Source organism: Triturus cristatus, chromosome 3_2 (genome assembly GCF_964204655.1).
Source record: "Triturus cristatus chromosome 3_2, aTriCri1.1, whole genome shotgun sequence".
NCBI classification, from domain to species: Eukaryota; Metazoa; Chordata; class Amphibia; order Caudata; family Salamandridae; genus Triturus; species Triturus cristatus.
In genome coordinates this window covers 933,355,867-933,382,853 of record NC_140584.1, presented here as the reverse complement: position 1 = coordinate 933,382,853, position 26,987 = coordinate 933,355,867, and the positions used below count along the sequence as shown (strand labels likewise).

Sequence of the window (26,987 nt, the reverse complement as noted above, 5' to 3'; positions counted from 1 at the left end):
CACACCCACTCACTACACTTGTTCCACTTACCCCCACGCACCTATCTCTGAAAAAGAGCCCCGACGCGGGAGCCCGTCAGTAAAAGTAAAAGGCCCGTGGTCAAGTAAAAGGCACTGATTGCACATAAGATGTAAGTCGGTGTGCGGATATTTCGTGTGACAATGCGGGCAAAACCTGAAAGGTGTGTTGTCCATCACCAGAAACGCATTTTCAATGAAGCCCCGAGGGGCGGTCAGTCGAAGGAGCCCGAACCAATGATTTTTCTGAAAAGCGCAGATGTGGAAAAGCACTATCAAAAACAATACCGTCAAGGACAGTAAAGAACTGAAAAAGCATATTGAACGAAGTTGAAACACAGAGCGAAGGCACACATGTCAAAACCCAATGACGGAGAGAAAAATAATCTAACAATGGAGTCGATGCCCATGCGCAATATCACAAAAAGGAGGAGTTCTTCGATCTCGAGACTCGAAAGACTTCTTTGAAGGAAAACATCTTGCACAGCTCCGGACCCAACACTAGATGTCAGGAGTATGCACAGCATGTGTATCGACAGCCACAAATGCCATCAAACTCCAATTTGATTTGAGTGTTAATTTAATTTTTCCATTACACAGAACTCATAGAAGGATAAAACAAAAGCACTAAAACCATAATCTGATTACCCTTATTCTGGGTTTGAGGCACGCAAGAGTTTCCCCATAACAAATCATAACAAAAGACAAACATACCATGTACAAATATATGGTTTCTGTTATTGCACACTGACAAAAGAAAATGACTCGATTCTTGAGTGTTTGCTACAAAGTCTTTATGAACATCTTTAAAATATACAGTTCTCAGAGAAAAACAAGTACAAATCTCATATTACTATTTACATATTTTACATCTGGAAACCTGGTAAAACATTGTGCGTGTGCATACTATTATGTGCAATTTCTAGGCTCAGTCATGAAGAAGTTGAAACGTGTTGCATTTAACGCACATCAGTTTATAGTGTGAAGCATCCATTCATGTCTACTTGTGGTAACACACACAATAAACTCCACTGTTACAAAGACAAAAACAGAAGTACAGTGTAGAAAAGGAGCCTTGATTTTAAAAACAAACAATATTAAAGAAAGTTCACTATAAAATTACTCATACGCCTGTCATGGTGTCTGTCTTCAGCAATACAATTCTGCCAATGTTATACTAAATACTGTAGATTTCGTTACAATGGGAAGCTACAGAATAACAAAGAGTAACAATGCAATGAATCATTCTGACATCTTTACAGAATTTAGAGCCCCACGTCCTAGATTTTTCATTGATATCCGGAACATCAAAGTGGACTCTTTTCTTAACTTTAGAACCCTGTTTTCGTTCACTGGTGCCTACAGCTATGCACTTACTCTGAAAAGAAGGATCCCTACATGACGTTTTCGAAATGCTCTCCATCGAGCAATGAAAACCAACACAACATGGGCCTTATTGTGCCTCTCACGAAAGGCAGGTTGGAGAGCAGGTGGTACTCTATACTTTAGGGACTGCAGAGGCATTACACCCTACTAAGAGCATCACTTCCCAGCATTTAGTTTCACCATTAGGATCAAGTATCAAAGTAGTGGCTATTGATTTTGGTGCAATTCACACTATAATACAGATATCACAGATACAATGAGTGTCTGCACCTATGCCCTGTCAAAAGTGGCAATAGACGTGGACTCCGAGGTCACATACTGTTGTTTAGTTAAGGTAAGGAAAGAGGTCTAGGTTGTAGGATTAACAGAGGGTTTTAAGATATATCTGCTAGAAAACCACTGCATGCCCCTTCAGAACTAGTTGCGTGTGCCTTAAGTGTTTTTGTAGCACAGGCTTTCTTGCAACCTCATAGAAAAAATAATAATTTACAGTCTATTTATTGACTGTATTGTAACGGAAAGATATTTTTGTTTTCAACCCTAAAGGCCACACACAGTGCACTGTAGCCATCACTGCCTAGCCATTTCAGTATAAAATGCAAATCTCTTATTGCATTCAAATCACACAGCCTCATTCTAAGTGCCATAGTAACTTTAAAATTGGGCTAAAACTCCAATTAAATCAAAAGCTTAGCTTTATTTGCAACTGGTCCAACATTTTTTCCTGCCAAAAATGTGTGAGGCCCAAACAATGCAGCAAGGGGAATAGTGCACAGGAATTCCACTCATAAAGACAGTTCTTAAGCTTTATTCAGAATTGTAGCACAAATCCCTATGCTATGGTAGTTGAATATGCCTCAGACATTTTGTTTGTGCCTGAGATTTTCATCACTCTTGGAAGGGGGCTTAGAGAGTTCTTTTCAAATTATAGGCATGATGCCTATTTAAAGCGTTTCTCAGGAGACAATCTATAAAATGTGAAACCAAATTTGGGATTTGGTGGCTATCAGAATATGAGGTGGAGGAAGAAAGATCCTCCGTTTTACAGTTCTTCTTTGGATAATTGCAAACACAGAATGCAGTGCGGGCATTTAATTTCAAAGGGCGCTGTCTAACATGCTTCACCGGGCACTGAGAATACTTAAAAACCAGATCCCTGCTATAATGGCCAGCGGGCTATATTCACAGATGGCCCAAAGCATTTAATGTTGTTAAGCCATTCTATCTTTATGAAAGCAACTAAAGGTGATCTTACTAATTTCTTTCTGTATATATGAGGTATATAGAAATGTTCAAGTGACATGGTAAACTCAAGGTTTGACCTGGCTAGGTGGTGAGAATACAAGATAAGTTACAACCCTATTATTAAGGCCATGAAGATCTGCCGAAACATAAAAAAGCATATTTTTCTATTTGCAGCATTGACTTCATGCTGGCAGATTTCCTTCTAGTGATCAGATACCTAATCTGCATTGTCCAACTACTTATACCAGAGTTTAGACCCACACATCGGGAGGGTGGCTTATGGTAAATAGTCTTTCTGAAAGATTCAGACAGTAGATCCTCACACAGTAAGAGACTGATTGGGAGGTTCAGGGATGTTATACCTGCCAACTAGAATTGGTGAGCGTAGATTAAAGCTGTCGGGATTACTGTGAAATTGTAGTTTCTGGCCCTTTTGATTCCTGTTTATTGGGGATAGTGGAGGGAATGGATACACCAGAGTGTCTCCCAACCTTGGATGACAGAATTCCGACCTGATCACCTTCCTAGAGAGAATGGGCGAGCACTGTAGTTATCATTAGAGGCAAACTGATCCTGTTCTGCATAGGCTAAAATTGTTCAGCATTGATTCTGGAATGTGGAAATTGAAATGCACGTCTGAACATCTGAAAGATGCAGATCGTTGCAATGTATTCTGAAATCTCCTAAGAGACCATTGAAAAAAACACTTACAAAATGGACAAGAGCTCTAGGATGGAATGCTTTACCCACTGTTTGGTTGAAAAGCCTAATAGTCGTTTCCAAAATCAGAGAACAGAAAAATAGAAATTTAGTATGAGATACAAGACAAAAGAGTCCATTTTGGTTTAACACTAAAAACCTAATTTTGGTAGCCTGAAACTTCAAGAAGGAATATATAACTATCCACTGGCTCCCAGCCAACGCAAAAATACACCACATATCCACTCACAACGAGCCAAAAGCCACAGTCATTATTAATTTAAAAAAATGAGCAATCTTACTGCAAACATTTACCAGTGGGGAGAAAAACATGACAAACTACATTCAAGGCCCCCTCTATGTCTATGATGAGGGGCATGTTGTTTGATTCTCCATTAGAAGCAATCAGCTCACTAATATGATCCTACATAAAATGTCAGGTTATTATTAATTTCCTCTCCTAGTTTAAAGTATGTGACTGCAAATAATCTAATGGTTGGGGGCATTTCATTTACACTGGATGTAACATGTGTGCACTGAAAATGCTGAACTGTACTTTATTGTCTGTTTGCTGGTGGAAGGGACGTGTTAGGCTGCTGTACAGGAGTGCCCGCTTACACCCTTAACATGACTCACCAGTCCCCTATGGACAAGGCCTAGAGAGGGTTTTTCATTTATATAATATTCTGTGAAGCTGTATATTAACGTATAATGAAGGTGTTTGTAAAACCCGCACGCAGCACCTCTCCAGTTTGCTTAAACCCTGTCATCACAACCAGAACCAATAAGGTAACATCTACAATTTTGAAATCTATAAACTAGCCATTAGGCCAACAATGCCAAGCATTACATCAGACCGGTATCCTATTCACTTGTTTCAGAAAATGACAGTGCAAATACTACGTCCATTCAATATATGTGGCAAATGTCTTTTGACAATAAACATAGTCTTAACTTCACTTCACCAACCCAAGGACCCTCAATATGTATCTGGAGGACAGGCCTGAAAATGTGCATGACACTCTACAAGTTGACATGGCCTGTAAATGTCTTGAGCTAACGGATCACATGACACAGACCAATAATAGAAATGTCAAAGATTGGTCACCTACAAGTTGCAAAGAATATGCAGTTTCCAACTTTTGTGAAGGGTATAGGAACTGTATTTCACCAAATAAACAAAGAGTTACTTTTAAATTCGGAAACACTAATTTTTCATTTGTTTGCTCAGAAGGCAGTTCATATAGGCTACAAGTTCAATGTTGTAACAACGAGTCTGACACTTCTAGTATGCAGGCTTTCTGAAAGAATCAGTATAAAGACACTTTCAAGTCATTCTCAATAGTTTCATAACTATAACTATGTGGCACCTTATCAGGCGAGGCTTCTCAATCATCGCTGTTAAAAACAAGAAATGGTATGGAGTATCTTAATATAAAATGATCTTTAATATTTCTTAGCCATTCCTTTCCTGGATCACTTATTAACAGGTGAAGTTTCCCAAATACTTTTCAGAAATACCTTAAAATCCAAGCATTCCATAAGGACTTCTCATTGCTCTTTAAGGTCTCCTTAGCAGCAGCAATGCAATAAATACTAATCCATAACTTTGGTTTGGGATGTAGTATGGCCATTGTTTCTAAAGAATGTAAGTACATCAGGTGCTTGGGTTTCCGAAAGCCATTGTCAATTCAACAGCGGTCACCGTTGTCTGGTTTATTCTTTACTTAAGTCTCATTCAAATTCCTGTAACACTCATATTAATTATTTCCACAATGGTGCTTTCAATGCAGTGGCAGAGCTGCACATCAGGATCCAAGCTCTCAGGGCCCTTCACTCTACGTTTGGTAGACGGACCATCTTTACGAGCTTCGGGTAATTGCTTGGGCTTTTCTTTCAGCTGTTGAAGACCTGCCATAAGACAAAACAGTGCATTAGAACAGAAATCGCACTACGCAATGCAACCTCTTACAATGGGATCAGTGCTCAAAACATACTGGCCTAGTACCAGGCACACACTGAGTTTGTGTTGTGTGGTCTATCCTTCAATTATCCCTCTTAACTACTTTAACTCAAACGTTTTTCCTACTTTCTGACCCTTTGCATGTATTGTCATTAATAACTATCAGTTTGTGGTGCTAGTGGTTGATGTATTGAGAAGGAGTGAATATTTCCTAGTTCGCCCAGCAATGGATGAAGTCCGACGCTGCTTATGGCTAGCACTGAACGTACGTAAAGTCCCAGATTTTATACAGTACACATCTTGGCCGTTTAGATTGTATTTATAAAGATGGGAGAACTGAGGCACTGTACACACCCTTTTACAGATCAGACCGAGACTATCTTACTACAACCTGCTGAGTGACTGGACCCCAATAGCTGGGGAAAAATCCATTGCTCAAACACATACCCCCTACCTGCTCAATGTCAATCAGGCACAGCCAGAAGGTGACATTAAAGCACATAACCGTCACACTTTCCTCTATGCAAATCCAACATAAAAAAACTAAATATCTATTTTTAATTTTTGTTGCTTTTGTAAAGGGTGGACCAAGCTAACAAGTTCATCGGACCACTGTAAAATACAAATATGGATAATATATAGGCAAAATATAAATTTACCAGAACAGATTACAAATTACCAATGATAACAGATAATATAATTTGATCACAACAAAATACAGTGGTCAATGTGAAATTAACCATAAACAGCCAGAAAATATCAAGGACCACATCGAATGCGGAACAAAAAAGTTTACTATTTGGAACAGCAAGTTTAGTGTTAAACTTGTAATTTGGTTTAGCTTTTTTTTGCACCTTGACAGATTTTGCACATATATTTTTTAGGTGATTTACATATTTATATTGTTATTTTAAAGTGATTTTATTGTTCCTATTGATTTCTGTGATGTTGGGGAAAGTGTTTTCTGACTAACTTCACTGTTGGAACTGGACTAACAAGGGTCCCCCTATTTTTATTTGGTTAAGTTCTGCCATGGACCAGGTGCCATTTTGGCGGAGGGTGTAGATGTTTGGCGATAGGTTGGTATTTAATGACACACATAGTGCGGCTGCACTTTTAACCGATTGTGGTGCTGCTAATAGTTTTAGTTCTTGCCACCAATTTTGTTATGCTGACTGTTTGGCACTTTGGCCCATTTTTTACACATATTTAAAAACATTTTTACGATGATTTACATATTTTTACTGTTGTTTTAATGTTCCTATGTTGGGGAGTTGATGGAGTGTTGTCCTGGTTGTGATTTAATTGTTGGAACAGTATCAATGAAAGTCCCACCATTTTTACTTGATTAAGTTGCGTTGTGGGTTGGGTGCCATTTTTGATGCTGGTCTAGTTGTTTGATGAAACAACCACAGTACATCCATCCAAAAGGAGCACTAGGGGTGCGCCAAAGGCAAGCCCATCTGCTCTCAGACTGCTGCTAGAGGCCAGCTGAGCTGCCCGAGTGACCAAAATTATGCAAGCCAAGAACATTCTGTATACCTGAACGAAAGTCTCTGTTGAAAGTGTATTCTCATATGTACATCTTAAATGCTTGCTTGATGCAAGCCTCTCAGACTCTAAAATGTACACAGATCATCTGACGACTCATTTCCTGATCCAGCCATACTGTAGACACAATGCTCCTTTTGTCGTCTTTTTTGCTTAATGCATTGCCTTCTGTTAAGAATGTCTCTTCTATCAGAGATCTATGTAGCTTAGGTAATCTGGCCATTACAGAAACTTGGCTCCCTAATTTAATACTGGATGTTTTAAACACATCACTCTGGAAGGCTATTGCATCTTTGAGATACCCTGCACCGGAAAAAGGGATGTTGACCTTGCTCTGATCATAAACAGTGTCTGGAAAGGCAAAAACGTCTCCTCTCATTGTGATTCTTCACTTCAGTGCCCAACAGTTTACAGATGTCTAAGAGACCTTTTGGTCCTGTGGTCTTGTCTATTGCCTGCCTAATGTCTCTTCTGAGGTATTGGACCATTTAACCTCAGTATTGATGGAAGCAGCAACGTGAACTCACACCATTGCCTATTAGGCGATCTGTTTATCTATTTCAACCAACCTTCTCCCAATAGTAGCCACATATTTGGGCCTTTTTGCTCTGTTTGACCTTAAACTTGACGTTTCTCTTAGCAGCCATACCTATGGCCATTGCATAGATATTGTGTTCTGATCAACCATATTGCCGAACTTTTCTGCATTAGCTGCTACCTCGGACAGACCACTTCAATGTGCTTTTATTTTTGTGAAGCCACCCACCAAAGCCGGTCTACTCCAGCAGTCCCTGAGACTATTTCTGACAGAAGCTGGAGAAGCGTTTCGCCTGAAATCTATATAATATAATTTCATCCCTTGGTTCTTCAGATAATAAGCCTCCCTCCTTGGCTTCCTTGGTACTCAAAATATTATTAATCTTTGGACAGCAAGTGACACTTGGCCCTCACCAATTCAACTTGTAAGAGAAACAAGCCATCCACTAAGTGGTATTCACTGAAGCTTAAATGTACCAAGCATGTGCTTATGATGCCAGAACGCCACTGGCATGGGGCCTATAACCGCTGTATGAAAACAGGATAGCTAAAACTACTTTTTATTCAGACAAATTCTTAACGTCCGAACCTCTCCCGAGCTCTTTTTTTAGTTATTAAACGCCATCAGCAAGCCCCCAGCAAGTGGAGGCCATTAAATCTACAGAGAAATGTAACCAGGTTTACAATTTCTTAACACACAAAATTGAGGATTTTCAATCCTCTCTTCTGGCACCTGTGTTTCCTCTCGAGGCTCCTTGTCCAGTCTCTGAGGCAAAGACTACCTTGCTTTCTGAACATACACCACTTATTGGTGAATACGTTTGTACCTGCTAACCCATAGCAAATCCATTGGCTCTCCATCTAATCCTTTGCCAGCTGGCCTATACAAAGAAGACTAAAATGTTGGACCAGAGCTATTATTTCCTCTTCTTTCCTGGTGGTTTATGTCCCTGAGATCTTTAAAATGGCATTGGTCTCCCTGTTGTTGAAGAAGTCCGGTTTGGACCAGAGAGTTTGATTCAATGATAGACCTATCTTCCAGATTCCTTTCTTCTGTAGTGTTGGAGAAAACAGCATTTCAAAAACCTTCTGGTTTCCAGTTTAATAACAGCCTCCTTCATATAGCCTACAGATGGCCTTACATACTAGTCAAAGTAGTGAACTTACTGTTGTTTTAGTGCTGGACGACCTGAGAATATTTGCAGACTCCTACTGCATTGATACTTCTGGATCTAATCAACTGCAGGCTTTGACGCTATCAACTATACAATTCTTCTTGCAAGGCTTATTGAGCTTGGAATTCATGGAACGGCTTGGAGACTTCCTGACAAACAGATCTGGGTGGCTTTGAATCAACTTCCAGGCTGTACACCTGCGGTTTCCCTCAGTGATCTATTCCCCCACTGCTTCTTTTTAATCTGTACATAATACCTTTAGCCCATCATATTGAATTTTTCGGACTGTGATTTTTCTTTAGAACAATAATACCCAAATTATTGCCAGATTATGGGTGAATTCACCATGGCTTCAATTAATTTGCATGCTTGTTTAGCCAGTGTTCATTACTGAATGCATTCCAACCACTCAAATTGAATGGTAGTGTCTAACTTTTACCCCCCTAGCCTGACCTCTAACCCCTCTCTTGTTTCTGTGGCCGAAAACCTGGGCAGGAAGATTGAAAACTCTTTGTCTTTGGCCAACCAAGTGTCATCCGTGGTCCTCCTGTTTTCACCACCTACACGGTTTTAAATGTGTGCTCTACTTGTTTACTTCTACCCAAAAGTTTTCATTTCTCAATGCGTTAATTTCATCCTGCTTTGATCGCTGTAATGTCATCGATCTTTCCTTCGCTGCCTGTCTTATGAAAAAGCTTCAACTGATACAGAACTCTACAGCTAGGTTAGGTTGTGATGTCCATCGCAGCTCTCAAATTTCTCCCATCTTTGCCCAGCTGCATTGGCTATAGGTAGGCTTTCCTGTTTTCAGTTTCTATTTTTAGTAAATTCTGGTGGTGTTTTTTCAGTGGTTTCAAGTGATTTCAATACCTTAAAAAAACGGTGTTTTTCAGTGGTTACACATTTGTGCGCCATTAAAAACAACAGAAACAGTGTTTTTCCGGTGTTTATGGAACTTTTTGCTTTTATTATTGCTTGCTTTCTGCACTGACAGTGCATTTTACATAGACCGTGTACGTACACTGCATATGAGTTCCAAATACATTTTTACAAAATCAAACTTATCGTGGAACCCCATACAATACTTCTTCAGTGAATCTTTGGTCATGCATGCTCGCTCTTTCCTTCCCATGTAAACGTTGATCTGTGAAAAAGCCCTCCGAACATTGGCACTTGAGACAGGCAACGCCAACATAGCCAGTACACAATTTGCTAATGCTGGCCACTGACATAGCTTTCTATGCCAATACTGGTGCACCTGAAGATGGTGATTCTCTGTGACAGGCTCCGCAACATATGCGTTGAACTGGACGCATATGCCCTCAGAGTTATTGAAGCGGTCAAAAATGAGACAGCACTTTTGAAATTCCGGAGAAAAGTTCCCTTTACGAAAGGTATTTATAACTTGTGCAGAGTACCACAGTGAAGCTTCATTGACTTCAAATGCCATGGTTGGTGGAGGGCTACTTCTCATAGATTGTAAAATAAATGTTCCGGAATTGCTCCTCAACATTTCTTTGCTTACCAAGTGGCAAGCACTCTAATATAGAACATGTTGCAGTGCCAAAGTCACTAAAAGTGTCGCCCAGCGTACTCTCAAGGAGATGTTTCACATCTACACCAGTTATGCTGAACACTTGGTAGACAAGGATGTTTTCTGACTCTAGGTTTTTTATTAGGTCCACTGCAGAAGTCATGCTTTCCTGTAAAAATCTAAGAATGCAGTAGAGTGTAATTTTTATCAAATCACTATCAATATGTGACCAAAGATCCTCACATTTCTTGCCTTTGGCATCATCACTAAGCAAAAGTTCTGTAAACGATTGCCACATGAATAATATACCATTCATGGCCTCTAGGACTGAGAACCACTAGCTAAGTGACACAGTTGGGATGACTCGTTCTTTGATGCCACACAAAGCACAAAATGAGAAATATTTGCGTTTTAGTTTCCGTGCATAACTAAACAGTGCATCAGAATGGACGAAAAAGTCAATAGCATTCTTCATTAACTCTGAAGATTGTAAAGATGTCTTCAGCATACCATCTAACAAGTGGCAAGGATCTCTTACAGGGAAGCACTTCAGCTCAGGTATCGATTTTGACAGGTCATCACACAACTTTTTCATATACGTAGCTGAATCACTGCAAATATAAACAATATCAGTCTAATCAGTTAAACTTTTTGTAGCAGCATTGCAAGTGACACTGCATTCCATGTTTTCCAAAAGTCTGGTGTCATGTTTTCACCAGTATTCCAGATGCTTTGTAACTGCACTCTTTTCACATATGCCTGTCACTATACCTTGCATTGAATATTTAAAGCCGGGGGTGTTTGGCAAATCATCTACTATCAATACTGACTCACTATAAAAGGGGTCTGATGTATCAAGGGTTTTTATCCATTCTCTGTGGGTAAATGTGATGGTACATATTGGGAAAGATTCTTATGAAACCTACATTTTTTTGATCAGTGAAAGACTCAAACGTAGCCCAAAAAATCAAATATGATTTTGATATTTCCTGATTCTCTACAGTTTATAAAATAAACAACTAAAACGTGCTTCTAACCCCTGTATCTTTAGACCAAAGACCACAAAACTGAAAAAAGGTAGAAGAAACCATATTTTAGTGACATCCCTAGACAACAAAACTCAAGCAGAATATTGCGAGCCCAATCTTCCTTACTGTTACCGTATATAAGAAAGTTAGATTGTATTGGCCCCTTCAGGAAGAAAAAAAAATTACTCTTTCACTCTCTTTTTCCTTTCTTTGAATGGCATTTAGTTTGTGGTTGTGCAGGGGTTTTTCCAGTTTTTATATGTTTACACTGGTGAGGGCTATTTCCCTTGCGGTGGGGTTTTATCAGTCATTATAGGTTTAAACCTAAAACCGGACAGCCTAGCTATAGGTAATTGAGAGAGAATTGTGTTCAAATCTCTGTTTGGTCCAAAAGGCGATTTGTTCCCACCATAGATTTCCTCAGCATTCATTTCACACACTACTTTCCTTCTCATACACAGAGATCAGCTTCTCACTGTAGTTTGGTGATCCATACATTTTATTGCAACACTACTGACACCCGCGTCTTTTCTATTGCAGCTGCCCAAAGCAGGAACCTGCTTCCTGTCTCTTAACAAGGATGTACCAGATGTTCTCAGATTCAGGAAACATCTGGAGACCTGGCTACTCCTTCACATTTAATGGCAATTTATCTATCCAACTGATTGTGGGCATTTGCTATTTGACCTATTTCAGTGCCAAGGTACTCCGAGCAGGTAAGTGTTTGTGCTTTAGAAACCCAAACTCAAATTCAAAACGAATTAAACTTTAGAATGTAAATATTAAGTTGCTTGTCAAAGTCAGATTTTTTAAAACAATTTCCAAATTGAAACAGTCACACTTCTGCTACAAAAGAACTTCTAGAAAGATGAACCACGTATCTTCATACTACTTGGGACCAGATAATATCGACCACCACATCTAATGGAGCAATCAAGTTTGTCAGAGTTAAATTTGTAAATAGATTCTCACTTCAACAAACGTTCTTAGTTATAAAAATAAGTTGTGCCACAGTGCGAGTGTTTTATGAATTTTAAAGTAGAACAATTGGACAGTGGCTCCAAACAGCATTGTAGAAGTTGATAATGAATAAAACATGCCATATTACTGAGCACAGGAACATTTCCTTTATTAGTTGTAGCTACGATTACTGCTGTCCACAAAGATGTATGCACCTCAAGTAAATCGATCCCATTAGGACAATGCATGTGTAAGCAACAAAACTTTATTTGCAGTAGCTATGCCAGAATTCACACAGCCTTTTACCCTATTATAGAGAAAAAATAACAGCCAAGTTGCACAAATGTATTTAGCAACTGTTTCAATAGCTATTTCGCTGTTATTAAAGAGGGAGAGATGCCATGAAAAGAAACTGCTTGGATAAACTGTAGTCCTATTGGTCATTTGTGTGGTGAATACATTTCCCCTATTCATAAAGCACTCTTTTACTCAAAATCACACACCACTGTCTACAGGTATGTCATCTTTAGTAAAGTTGCTGCAATAACAACTACAGATGATACTTGTTGAGCCATTTAAACAGAAAGGCATTTGTGGTTTACTACACATCTAGCCTAGTCTGGTAGGTACCTTGGCTCATGTAACTCTTAAAAGCACAGAAGGAGCTGCCCACACTTGTCTAGTTCAATAAGTAACAAACGAAACCTCTTACCTAGTTAATATGTACATTCAGTCAGTGTGGTACATACTAGTGAACCATGTATGAATTGGGACTCTCTGGAGGTGCTGCATGCTTCCACTGAATTTGAAAGTGATGATGTTTCTGCCAAACAAAGAACTGAAACAGTGTTGATGGTTTCTTACTTACGTGTAATGATAGGATCAATGTCCCTCGTCTGTGTGGCAACATCTGAGGCACAGACCTGCCCAACCTGTATCAGTAGAGCCATTATATCTTCATACAGTGGAGGGAAAGCTTGGCAGAAGGAAACTAAGCAAGGCAATGTTGGCATAAAGAAGGTATACCGCTTGGCTTGGGTTAAAACTGGAAAGACAAAGACATAAGGGGGAAGCAAGTATTAATATGTTTTCCAGCGTTAGTGGTATTTTTGTCCAACATTGGCACATGTTCTTATGTTTAATGATTAACATTTTGTGCAGTATAATACACATGTTAAGTAAAGACCCGTTCCTGACAACAGTCGATGTACAATGTAGCACAAATGTAGCATTTTATCAAGAAACTTAATCTGAGAACCACTTGCTAACTTAACTTGGGTACGATATTTCTGGTGGATTCATCCTCTTCCTAGAGATTCTTCACTTTCGACTATACAGCCAGGAGCCAGACTGGTCGAGCACACTTTCCACAGAATCAGCCCTCCATTACCGCCAGGTGGCGTAATGTAGCCTGAGCCACGACTTTGCCCGCCCCCAATGTGACAACATCAGAATATACAAGTATCCAACTGACGCGCTGGCATCAGTTCCTGGTACTTTTTCCACGCACCACTGAAGCATGTGAATAGGAACCAGGAGAGCACCAACAATAGCAACAATAACACAACCTGTTTGCGTATGTTACGATCCTATTAGGCATGGCACCAACTCATCAGGAGAGGGTGGTGAGGGAAGTGAGGGTCCATTACGTGTTCACCAGAAACATTGTTACCTAAGGTAAGAAACTTTTTCTTCTGATGGATATATCGTGCCACAGATTCGCTACATTATTAATGCAGTCCCATAGCAATAGCTCCCTGGGGGTGGGACTGAGTATTATTGGGTAAACCAAGAAAGGCATGCAAAACAGACCTTGAAAAGTAATCATCATCACTGCGTGATTGAGAAGTGAGTAATGATTAGCAAAAGTATGCAAGGATGACCACCTAGGCGCCAGTCAGTTATCAGCCACCAGAACGGCTTGTGAGAGCTGTGGAAGCAGTCATGACACTAATGGCATTGGTACAAATGTCCACCAGAGAATCCTCCTTGGTTAGAGAGTATCAGATCAAAGTATGGTCCAGCACAAAAAGGTGTGTCTGGCTACACCTTTGCCATTCTTAAATCTGGCAAAGCCACAAATAGCGGACCTGTCAAGTGCAGTCAAAGTATTAGGAATTCACCTGACTTGAGTGCAATCTATGCAACCACCACTCCTCTTTGAGTTGATGAGGAGGGGTAAAGTACGAGTTATTTACCTTCGGTAACGATGTATCTGGTAGAGATGATTCTAGCCACAGATTCCTTCACGTAGAATATTCCCCAGGCGTGAGACTGGATCCGGAAAACTTTTTTGCCCAGCATACCCGTGCGTCAGTGGGACGGTATCACGCGACTCCGCCCAGGCGTCGTCCGCGTACGTGACGAAGCCCCACCTGGCGCACCTACGTCAGTTTTCTTCTGAGAACTTTTCCGCGCCACAATGCGGAGTCAGCAGACAAAACTGTGAGAGGAACAGTGTGCGAAAGAGCAGAAAAAGGAATGGTGAGGAACAACACCATAAATAGCAGCGCCCAAAGGCAGGGAAAGAATAAAGAACAGAGCAGCAACCCTGCCAGTACAGAGACAGCACCCCCAGGAGACAGGGGACATATGTAAAAATGTCACGATAACAGGCAACAGGACTACCACCCCAACCAAGACAAGGAAGGGGAACCAGTCGGGGACACACAGGGAATGACAAAACTCCAAGACATGCCCATCACAGAGTGAGACAACCCCCATCAGGAACAAGGGCACAGCCAAAAGACCCCAACCTCAAGGATCGCAAAGAGCCAGAAGTACCAACAAACCTACCCAACCTGAGCCCCGGCGACCTCCCGCGACACCACACTCCCGCTGGAGTTTGCGGCGAAGCAGAGGCGCCGTGGTCCGAAGGAGGGACCCCCGAAGGGCCGCACCACATCCTCAGAGCCTGGATCCGAAACAAGCGGCGCCGGGGCTGGGGCCGGAGCCGCCGGCGACGCCGCGGAGGACCCGCACACTGCAAGGGATCCGCTGACGTCCCAGGAGGGGAAGGAGGAGGAGGAGAAGCCAGCGTGGCCTGCAAAGCCGCTGCATATGTCTCCATCTTGGCTCTGGTCGCCCCTACGCCGGGAAACGGCAGATAAGGGGACGACGCACGGGGCCACACCACCCGCGGAGATCCCACACCCCCGACAGGCCAGAACCCGACCCTCGGGGACAAACTGTGACACTTACCAAGAGGTGAGCGGTGCTCTTGCGACCTGGGAGAAGATCGAAGTCGGCGAGGGAAGCCACGGGTCTGAGAACCCTCTGCAGGAGCTGGGCGAGAGGACGCCGCCGACCTGGACACACGAGCTGAAAGAAGTTTAACCCGGCGCTCCCGCCGGGATTTCGGCTTCATCTGCTGGCACGCCTCACAATCAGTGGAGTCGTGGTGCTCCCCAAACACCACATACAGATGGGGTGAGGATCCTTCGCCGACATGAGGCGGCCACACGACGTGCAAGTTTTAAAGCCCATAGGCGTTCGCACACTGTTCCCACACACGCAGCAATAGCATAAGGGAAAGGCCTAAACAGGCCCAGAGCACAAACCGGATCCGCTTTGCACGCTGAAAAGGAAAAAAGTGACGTAGGCGTGCCGGGGTGGGACTTATGTGACCTCGCTGACGTCACGTACGCAGACGACGCCTGGGCGGAGTCGCGTGATGCCGTCCCCCCGGCACGCGGGGATGCTGGGCAAAAAAGTTTTCCGGATCCAGTCTCACGCCTGGGGATAATTCTACGTGAAGGAATCTGCGGCTAGTAGTCTCTATCAGATAAACAGGTCAGAGAAATAAACTGGCCCATGTGAAAAGTGGATACCACCTTGGGTAAGAAGGATGGGCAGGTTTGGAGTATCAACTTATCAGTTCAGAAAACTGTGACCGGTGGGCAAAACGAGAAGGCCTAATGGTCCCTTGCCCTATAATGTGAAGCAGCAACGTAGCTTCAAAGTAAGAAGTTGATCTGAGCAATGCTGCAGCGGCTCGAATTAACATGTCATTAAGAAAGGCAACACAAGATTCAAATTTTGCTGAGGAACGATGAAAGGAATGGGAGGAAACAAAGTAACTCTTTCAGAAAACATGCCATAGTTTTGAGTTTGACAAGGATAGCTGGTCAGGAAGACACATGAAACTGGAGAGGGCCCTCAAACAGCCTTTAAGTGTAGATTCACATGTTCTGCATATTCCTGCCATCTAGCGTTGAGCTCAGACGTTTGCAAGTTGCTGTTCTTCAAATAAATCTTACAAGTAACGGAATGCAGTGTGAAGGGCAATGAACATGGGCAATGACTCCATGCTAGATTGGTTTTCGCGCCTAGGCGGTGAGAGTAGGTATGGAGTGGTGAGTGAACACAGCATGGCGCTCCATGCGTACCGTGAAAGCAACTACAGTAATAAGAGAAATGATTTGCAAGTAAAGCCACTTCAGTAATAAGAGAAGCGATTTGCAAGTAGAGCCACATGCTTCTGAGGATGAGAGTGGGCGCATATGAATTTACAGCACTACACAGTATGAACAGATGCTTACAGGGTAACATTTTCTGTTGGTCGCATGTGTTGCTGTTGATACACATACCTTACATAGAATGTAAAGCAGTATCCCCTACAAGCGGTGGCTCGTGTGTAGACAATGCAGATGTCTGAAATAAGATCCTCAAGACTGTCTGGCCAACCACAGCTACGATGGCCACACAACAGTGTTTAGTAAATCTGTGTGAGGTTGACCAAGTGGCTGCTTAATCTATGTCAGATAACGGGATGTTTCCAAGGAAGGCCATGGTTGCTGCCTTCGTGCATGTAGAGTGCATCCCCGGAGTAATAGTAAGGGCTCTTTTAGCTTCATAGTAGCAGGAATGGATGCACTTGACTATCCATCTGGACACAGCAATAGGATGGCCATTGTGAGGTTTTGCTAAGGCTACATACAACTGATAAGACCTGTGGAATAGCTTGGTCCTGTCAATCTAATACATGGGACTGCATTTAACATCTAGTGCAGTAAGCACTCCCTCCGCTACAGAGTGGCTACCAGCTGGCTGAGGGGGAAAAAACAGCAGCTCTATAGTATGGTTGAGGAGAAAAGGGGAAACCACCTTGGGGAAGCAATTTGGTTGGTTCTGAGAACGACCCTGACCCTGTCTGTGTGAACCTTAATGAAGGGTACAGGCTTGCAGCTCACTAATGCCTGTGAGGGAGGTTATGGCCACACGAAAAGCCCCTTTTCACTAAATGAATTGCAAAGGTCAAGAATGCAAGGGCTCAAAGGGCAGACCCATGAGCCTGGTAAATGACCCACACAGGGGCGGGGGACACTGGGAGGGATGAACCACTTGAAGTCTTCCATAAATTGATTGCTGGGATGCAAAAGAGGGAGAGGTGTTCCCTGTTTTGCTGAATGAGCTATTATAGCTAAATCCAGCCATATAATACTGTAGACAAGGCCTGACTTTTGTAGGTTGAGAAGGTAAAAAACATATGTTTTGGACACTATGCTTAAGAGGGTCTTGATGATTGGGGATGCAAGAGTGGACTAACCTATTACACTTTGAAGAGCAGGCCTGTGCAGCAGGTCTACAAGTTTCATGCAGGATGTCCATGCATTCTTGCGAGAGACACAGGGAATCGAACTCTAGGATCGCATGTGCCAGATCGAACTGCCTGCAGTCTGAGTGCCTCGTCTGGCCTTTCTACAGTGTGCGAAAGTCTGGCCTTTGGGCAGCTTCTCGTGGGGGCTGACGGATATTTGGAAGAGTGCTGGGTACCAATGTTGCCTGGCCCACCTAGGGACATTAGAGATGTCTGATGTTATGTGAATTTGTAGAGCACATGACTCACGAGGGAGGGTATCCTGGTGCTGAAGGCAGGATCTATATAGGCTAGGGCAGAGATTAGGTAAAGAACCAGGTCTACAGTTTCTTGTGGAATTCAAGAACTGAAGATGTGGCTCTGGTATGCATGGCAGATAGTTCCACGCTTTGGATGAGAGGTTGGAGAAGGCACAACCACTAGATCTGCGTACACGGGGGATGCACGAGAGTGTGCGTGTAGTAGTCCGGTTGAGTGACGGGGTCTGGTAGGTTTGTGAAAGTTTATAAGGTTGGTTGAAGGAAGTAGTGCCTATATTGTTCAAGGTTTTGTGTGTGTGCATGAGGAGTTTGAAGAGTGCTTGTTTGTTGACTGGGAGCCAGTGGAGTTCTTTGGAGGCACGGGGTAATGATGGTGTGAGTGTAGATTGAACATTAGTGTGGCTTCCGAATTTTGAATGCTCTAGAGTTTTGTATGGTCTTGTGTCTTCTGATCAGTGGGGCGTCGATTCCAACATAGAGTGCGCTGCTGTAGTCCAGTGATGAGGGCTTGGGTGACAGTTCTGAGAGGATTGCCGGGGAGCCAAAGGAAAATCTTTTTGAGTATATAGAGTGTGTAAAAGCAGGAGGCAGAGACTGTATTCATTGGCCGGTTACAATGAGCTAGTTTGAGATTCTTCGCATGGGTTACCCAGTTGGTGTAGGTCCAAGTTCAGCAGGCCACCAGGTGGTATACCAAAGCTAAGTGACTTTGCTGCAGATTACTACTTCTGTCTTGTCTATGTTGAGATTGAGGCAGTTGGTTTTCATCAATTTGGCGCTTCAGTTATGCAGGCGGAGAAGTTGATCCAGGTGTTCAGTCTTGTTGGGAGAGGATGAGGTGGGAATCATCTGCATTGACTCCAAGGGCACAGATGACGCTCGCGAGCGGGAATATGTAGGCATTGAACAGGATGGGTCTAAACGATGATCCTTGTGGAACTCCACAGATGAGGTTGGTGGTGGTCGAGGTGAAGGGGAGCCAGGTTGACCGAATGGGTGTGGCCTGTAAAGAATGAGCAGGTCCAACACAGTGCGAGTCTCTGAATCCCACCTTCGCACAGTTATTGAATGGCGATAGGGTGGGAGACGATATTGAAGGTAACGGATAGGTCCAGCAGGATGAGCGCAGCGGTGTCTCCTCTGTCCATTATCAGTCAGATGTCGTCCATGGCAGCAATGAGGGCAGTCCCCGTGTTGTGGTTGTGCCTGAAAGCCAATTGAGTGGAAGCGAGGAACTGATTGTCGTTGAGGTGGGTGGCTAGGTGTTTATCATTTGTTCCATTACTTTTGCCAGGCAGGGTAGAAGGGAGATAAGCTGGGGGGTGGGGGGGGCAAAGTCTTTGAGTCTGCTGAGGGTTTCTTCAGGAGAGGGAGTACTGTGGTGTGTTTCCAGGCATCAGGGTAAATGGTTGTGATGATTAAGTTATTCAGGATTGGTGTGAGAATCACGCTGATGAGGTTCAGCCTTTGATGAAGACGTGGTGAGGGCAGGGGTCAGAGGGCAATCCGGAGTCTAGGGACTGCATGGCTGTTTTCTGGGAGTTGGACAGGAAGTCTGCAAGGGTGGAAGGGTCCAGTTGTGGCCCAAAGTTGTCGTAGATGCTGGTGATCTTGTCGCTGAAGAATAGGGGCAGCTGTGTGCAGTGGTACTGAGAGGTGGTTACGCTGGTGGAGTGGGCTGTTAGAGATGTTAAGTCTTTCACTATAGGGAAGATTTCCTTGGCACCACTGGTGCTGCTTTCAATGTCATCAGTAAGCATGGAGCATTTGGTGGCTCTGATCTGATGATGGTAGTGTCTGAAGACTGATTTTTAGGTGCTCTTGTTGGTGTTGTCCTGACTTTGTCTCCATCTGCATTCAAGTTGCTAGCAGTGGTATTTGGTGAGCCTGTGCTCTTCTGTGTACCAGCTTGCTTGCAGTCTGGTTCTGAAAGCTTTGTTGGCTTTGAGAGAAGCCAGGGTGTAGGAAGCTGGCTCTTTATATAGTGGACCAAAACAAGGTACACAGTAAAGAGCCCAGGCACATCCGAAGGGAATTACGCAGGTACAAATGATAACCCAAATGCTCTCTTTTGTGAAAGAATGGGAGAGCAGTGCTAAGCATCTGTTTGACACACACGGAGGCAATAAATGAGAGAGACACTAAAGAACAAATCTGAGACCAATTTAGAAAAATAATCCATTTTTATATAAATTTGGATACCAAAAACTTAGTTATCAAGTAAGTACTTTTTTTTAAAGTAAGTACTTTTTAAGATATTGATATTAGCAGGTGAGTAAAATGTTCACTTAAACGCAACTTTACACACAATGCTTTCCTATGGAAGAAAAGGAATGTATTGCATACAAGTATTTGCGTTCAGTTTCTGGGGTCTCTTTCAGGACCTAGGGTTTTAGGGGGCTCAAGGTCCAAAGTACCACCAGCAGACGTTAGCTGCCCTGGGGAGTCTGGGTGCAGAGGTGCTGGTCAGGTTGGTAGCTGTGCCCCAGCCCATGTACTCAAAATGGCTTCCTTGTTTACTTGTAATATCTAAGAATCGACTTAGACATCACAGGGGCATATCTGCTCATGCAGATATGTCCACACATGTAGTATAGTACACCCTGCCTTAGGGCTGTAAGGCCTGCTGTAGGGGTGACTTATCTATACTACATGCAGTGTCTGCAGGCATGGCACACATGTGTGCGATGTCATGTCTTCACTTTTCTCTGAATCATGGCACACAGACTGCTATGGCAGTTTGCATGTCGGTGCTGACGGGTCTTCTGGGGGTTGCACAATACGTGCTGCAGCTGTTAGGGACCCTCTTTATCCTCCTTTCCCCAAGTACCAGGTGTACCATTTACTAGGAACTTACAGGGGGTGCAAAAAGTATTGCCAATTCAGGAAACAATTATTCAGTTTAGGGAAAGAGATATTACACTTGGGAGCTGGATAGCAGGAACCCCCGAGCACTATCTGTCAAAATTGCATCAGATACCAGACAAAAAGTGGGGGTGACTGTAGAAAGCTGGCTCTTTATGTGATATACCAATAATTGGCTGTATCGTGTAAAGAGTCCAGAGATTCCGCCAGAAGTGTAGGGCTGTAATCCCATAGTGCTCTATTTGTGGTAGTATGGTTGAGCAGCCAGAGGAGTGTAAGACATTTGCTATACACAGAGTGATTAATAAACGACACACGACTCAATAAGGAGAGCCACAACAATTTTTAGAAAAATAAGCTCTGGGCAGAAGTGGTATGGATGGAAAGGCGTACAGGAGGCGCAAGCTTCACTCGAGACAAAAAGCGACTCTGAGCGAGAGCTGCCTTGGAAACTCCAGCGCGCAAAACCGCTGACATTGAGCGTTTTTGGCGGAGGCGACCAAATCTAACCAAGGGTCTCCCTGCTGTTGAAAGAGATGTTTTTCCACCTCTGGATGGAGACACCATTCGTGATCCGTCTGAGTCTGTACGCTCTGGCGTTCAGGGAACTTGCCAGGTGTTGAACCACTAGGGATATGCCCTGCTGTTCCAGCCATGTCCAGAGACGATGGGCCTCTTGACAAAGGGTCCATGACCCCGCCCTGTTTGTTGCAGTTCCACATGGTGGTGGTGTTGTACATGAACACCTGCACCAGCCTTCCCATGACAGAGGGTAGAAAGGCAATGCATGAAGCTCCAGCAGGTTGATATGGAGTCCAGATTCCACCGGAGACCAGAGTCCTCTGATCTCCACCTCTCCCAGGTGGCCACCCCATCCCAGGAGTGACGCATATGTCAGTACTGTGAGATCTGGTTGGGGAAGGGAGAGGGATCTGCCTCTGGCCCAATCGCGGTTCGATAGCCACCACTGCAGGTCCTTGCAGTTCCCTCTGAGATCAGGACCATGTCTGAGAGATTCCCCTGATGCTGCGCCCACTGGCATGGGTCACTAGCAGAATGAAGGACATCATGAGGTCCAGCAGCCTTAGAGTCAGTCTCACCGAAACCCAGTATTAGATGCTGAAATATCAGTATCATAACCTGAATTTCCTGAACTTGTCGCTCTGGATGATAAACCCAAACTGCACTGTGTCCAGAACAGCTCTGATGAAAGGGAGTGTTTGAGAGGGAGTTGGGTGTGACCTCGGCGCATTGATAGTGAACCCCAGCGAATACAGAAGGCCCACCGTAGTCTGGAGGTGGGAGGAGACAGCCTGGAGCAAGTCCGCCTTCAGCAGCCAGGTGTTGAGAAAGGGGAAGACTGATACCTCTAATCTGCGCAGATGAGCTGCAACCACTGCCATCACCTTTCTGAACACCAGAGGGGCGCTCGTAAAGCCAAAAAGGGAGCACAGTGAACTGAAAATGCTGGTGGCTTACCGTAACCTGCAGGTAACGCAGATGGGCAGGCAGGACAACTTTGGAGACTCGGAGTCAGCCAAGGTGAGGGTTCCAAGGGACCAGGCCTTGTACACATATGCTCCTTCGTCCGATGGACGGGGAGGAGGTAGATGGGGGTTTGGGAGGGGGGGTGGGGGGAGTCGAAATACGCTTCGACTTCTTGTGCTTTGTGTGTCTCTTACCTGAATATCCTGATGTCTTGGAGTGGGACGAAGAGGACTATAGACTCCTGGAATGGTTCCGGGACCTGCCTCTTGTCCGGGATCGTGGCTTCCTCGGAGTCGCCTGTTGGGCCACTAGCAGCTTTAGGGATCGCTCCCTCAAAGCCATCGGCGCCATGGTCTGGCAATCGGAGCACGACTTGGAGTCGTGGTCGTGCTCCAGGCACCAGAAACACAAGAGGTGCGGGTCGGTCTGTCACCAAAATGGCCTGGTGACAGGTTTTAAACCCTGTGGTGCCTGTCTTACACGATGACATCCTCGACACACCAGGAGTTGGACTCGAAAACCTCGACAAAACGTTGAAAAAATGCCTGACAAAAACTGACAGAGGGGTAGCTCTTCTCTCGGATCGACACTAGTTGAAGCGGGGAAAAACAGTCTTCAGCAGCCGAGGTGGCGCCTATATAGGTGACGCGGACATCACTTCCAACACAGACGATACCACATGGTTTACAGTAATTCTGAGAGCTGCAGCTGCTACAGGCGCCGGGGAGGAGGGAGGGCGATATGAATGTCAGCAGCCCTACATGCCAAGAACAGATGCATACTGGTAAGTAGCATATTCAGTTCGAGGCATGTGGGCTGCTGAATTCATATCTGTGCATAGAATATACAGCAGTGCCCTCTTATTAGCGGCGGCTACCAGTGCCAGCTGCAGCGGTCTGAAAAAGAGTTTTGAGAACAGCCTGTCCTACAGCTGCCTGCTGTTTTGATTGCACATCTACACAATAGTGTTTGGTAAATGTATGTGTAGTGGACCAGGTGGCTGCTCTACATATAACATGCAAAGGAATGTTACCTAGGAAAGCCATGGAGGCCCCTAACTTACGTGTTGAGTGGGCTCGTGGGGGAATCGTTAATGTGCGTTTAGCCTTTTGATAGCAAATTTGAATACATTTAACGATCCATCTGGCTATACCTGCTTTGGAGATAGCGTTACCTTTGTGGTGTGGGGCAAAGGCAACGAAAAGTTGTTTTGTTTTCCTAAAGGGTTTGGTCCTGTCGATATAATACATGAGGGCCCTTTTCACATCTAGTGTATGGAGTGCCCTTTCTGCGACAGTTTGTGGGTTTTGAAAGAAAACAGGCAGTTCAATAGTTTGATTCATGTGGAACTGCGATATCACCTTGGGCATGAATTTGGGGTTGGTACGTAGTACGACCCTGTTGGCGTGAACCTGTATAAATGGCTCTTGAACAGTTAGTGCCTGGAGTTCACTAACTCTTCGTAAAGAAGTTATCGCTACTAGGAAAGCTACTTTCCAGGTAAGGAATTGAATCTCGCATGAGTGTAGAGGTTCAAAGGGTGGACCCATCAGGCGTGTGAGGACCAAGTTGAGGTTCCACATTGGAGCCGGTGGGTGGCTTGGTGGAATGACTCGTTTGAGTCCTTCCAAGAATGCTTTGATGGCAGGCACTCTGAATAGAGAGAGGTGCTGCCTGGTCTGCAGATAGGCTGATATTGCGGTCAAATGGACACGTATAGAGGTGTACGCCAGATTGCATCGGTATAGGTGTAAGAGGTAACAAATTATGTTTTGGATGGATGCGTCTAGCGGGTTAATGTCATTATTATTGCAATAAATGACGAACCTTTTCAATTTGGCTGCATAGCAAGCTCTGGTAGTGGGTCTCCTGGCCTCCTTAATGATGTCCATACATGGCTGGCGTGCCCACGTTGGAGCAACCAGGACGAGTGTCAGTGAATGTTGTCTGAGTTTGCGTGCCACCAGCGGTATCAGTGGTGCTGGGGGAAAAGCGTACGCAAATCTGCCGGACCAGTTCATCCATATCGCATTGCCCTGCGACTGCGGATGTGGGAACCTGGCGGCAAAGCTTTGGCATTTTGCGTTTTCGCTTGTGGCGAATAGGTCTATCTCTGGATGACCCCATTGCTGGAAGTACGGTTGGAGTACTGATGGGTGTAACTCCCACTCGTGCATCTGGTGGCTGTGTCTGCTGAGCAGATCCGCCATCTGGTTGTCCTTGCCGGGGAGGTGTTCTGCCATGAGGAACATGTTCCTCTGAATGGCCCACTTCCACATGCTCTGAGCCAGATGAGACAACTGTGGAGAGTGTGTTCCTCCCTGCTTCTGTATGTAGTACATGGCAGTCATGTTGTCCGTTCGGATCAACACGACTTTGTTGCACAAGTGTACTTTGAATGCTTTCATAGCCAGGAAGATCGCCATCAGTTCTAGAAGGTTGATGTGCATCTTCTTTTGTTGTGTTGTCCATAGTCCCTGCACTGTGTAATGGAGTACATGAGCTCCCCATCCCTGGAGAGACGCGTCCGCCGTCAGTATTATTTGTGGGACAGGCTCTTGGAACGGTCGGCCCTTGCAAAGGTTTTGTGGATTCCACCAATGCAGAGAGTTGTATGCCCGACCGCTCACCAACACTAGGTCTTTCAACTGTCCTTGAGCCTGATTCCACTGACGTGCTAAGCACTCCTGAAGCGGGCGCATATGTAGTCTCGCGTGTGGGACTATGAAAATGCAGGAGGCCATCATGCCTATCAACTGCATGAACACTCGCGCGGGAAGGGAGTGTTGTGGTTTGAACTTGGAAATCAGCATTTGCATGCTGTTGATTCTCACTAAATTTGGCTGAGCTGTGGCCGCCAGAGTGTCTATAGTCGCACCTAGGTACTGTTGTACGTGTGCGGGCTGGAGATGGGATTTTGGGTAATTTAGTGAGAAACCCAGACTGTGAAGGAGGTGAATGGTGCGGGACATGTGGCTGGCACATTGCTGGGCTGACTTCGCTTGAACGAGCCAGTCGTCCAGGTAAGGGTAGACGTTTATGTGCTGCCTCCGTAGATGTGCCGCCACAGTAGCTAGGCACTTTGTGAACACCCTGGGTGCTGTTGTCACGCCGAAGGGGAGGACTTTGAATTGGTAGTGCTGCCCTTGAACAGTGAACCTGAGGTATTTCTTGTGTGAGGGGTGAATGGGTATGTGGAAATACGCATCTTTGAGGTCCAGTGTGGCCAGGAAGTCTCCCTGCTTGAGCAGCGGGAGGACTTGCTGTAAAGTGAGCATGTGAAAATGCTCGGAAAGAATGTACTGGTTCAGGGGTCTCAGGTCTAATATAGGTCTGAGTGACCCGTCCTTTTTCGGTATTAAAAAGTACAGGGAGTACACCCCCGTACCTTGCTCGTGGACGGATACGACCTCTATTGCGCCTTTTAGTAGCATACTTTGCACCTCATGCTGTAAGAGCGTTAAGTGCTCTGAGGACATAGGACGGTTTTTTGGAGGTATTGTGGGTGGAGTTGAGGTCAATTCTAGGCAGTAACCGTATTTGACAATATCTTTGACCCACCTGTCCGTGGTGATGGAGTTCCACGTGGACAGGAACCTTTGTAGCCTTCCCCCGACAGGTGTTATGTGGTCGGGAGGAAGGGAGAGGGCGTCACTGCTTGTTCTTGGGGGAGGACCTGGTGTTGCCGTAGCCGCGTCCTCTGCCCTTTGTGCTGGAGCCACGATTTCCACCCCGGGTGTTTTTATCGTAGGTGTTTTGCGTGTTGCCCTTGTTGTATGTTTGCTGTGACCCCTGTCCTCTACCTGCTCCTCTATTTCCGGGGCGACGAAAGGAGCCGCTCCGAAAGGACTGCGTTTGTAGGGCCCCCATGGACTTTGCAGTGTCTGTGTCCTTTTTTATTTTCTCTAGGGTGGTGTCAACCTCCGGCCCGAATAAGTAGTCGGGGTTGAGAGGTTGGTTGAGGATGTTATTTTGTACCTCCGGTTTGAATCCGGAGATTCGCAACCAGGCGTGTCGTCGCAACATGACGCTAGTGTTTATGGCTCTGGCAGCTGTATCTGCGGCATCCAGTGCACACTTAATGGATGCATTTGTGAGCAGTTGTCCCTCCCTGATGAGGATCTCTGCACCTTCTTTGAATTGGTCAGGGAGATGTTGGAGTAGTTGCTCTAATGTGTCGTAGTGCGCTCTATCGTAGCGAGCGAGGAGCGCTTGAGTATTGGCAATGCGCCATATGTTAGCTGCCTGGGCGGCAACCCGTTTGCCAGAGGTCTCCAGCACCTTGGACTCTTTGTCCGGGGGAGGAGCGTCACCTGTTGTTTGCGAGTGTGCCCTCTTGCGAGCATTCGCAACGACAATGGAATCCAGAGGTAACTGGCCTCTAATGTAAGTAGGGTCCCCAGGCGCTGATCTGTATTTTTTGTCGATCCTGGGGTTTATCACTCTTGCGCTGGTGGGTTCCTTGAAGATGTCCTTTGCTGGTTTGAGGACCCCCTTTAACATGGGCAGAGTCTTTATATTCCTTTCTGAGGATGCGAAAGTATCCATGAGAAAGTCGTCCTCGATGGTGTCAGAGTGAAGTTGCACCCCATGATTGGCCGCAGCACGTTCAATTAGAGCGTTGAACGCGGCAGTGTCCTCTGTGGGAGATGTTTTTGCTCCATAGAGTTGCGGGTCCT

General features: G+C 44.7%; 1 protein-coding gene across 3 annotated transcripts in view; it reads right to left on the bottom strand.

The window, feature by feature from the left end:
- Window positions 1-790: 790 nt before the first annotated feature.
- Window positions 791-26,987, bottom strand: part of INTS2 (integrator complex subunit 2) — a 305,765-nt gene continuing 279,568 nt past the window's right edge. For all 3 annotated transcript variants that reach the window (XM_085649420.1, XM_085649422.1, XM_085649421.1), the window contains exons 24-25: window positions 12,965-13,141; window positions 791-5,259 (exon numbers count right to left, since the gene is read on the bottom strand). In XM_085649420.1, the coding sequence (XP_085505546.1) occupies window positions 5,087-5,259; window positions 12,965-13,141 (350 nt within the window). In that variant the 3' untranslated portion in view covers window positions 791-5,086. The remainder of the gene's footprint in view (window positions 5,260-12,964; window positions 13,142-26,987) is intronic.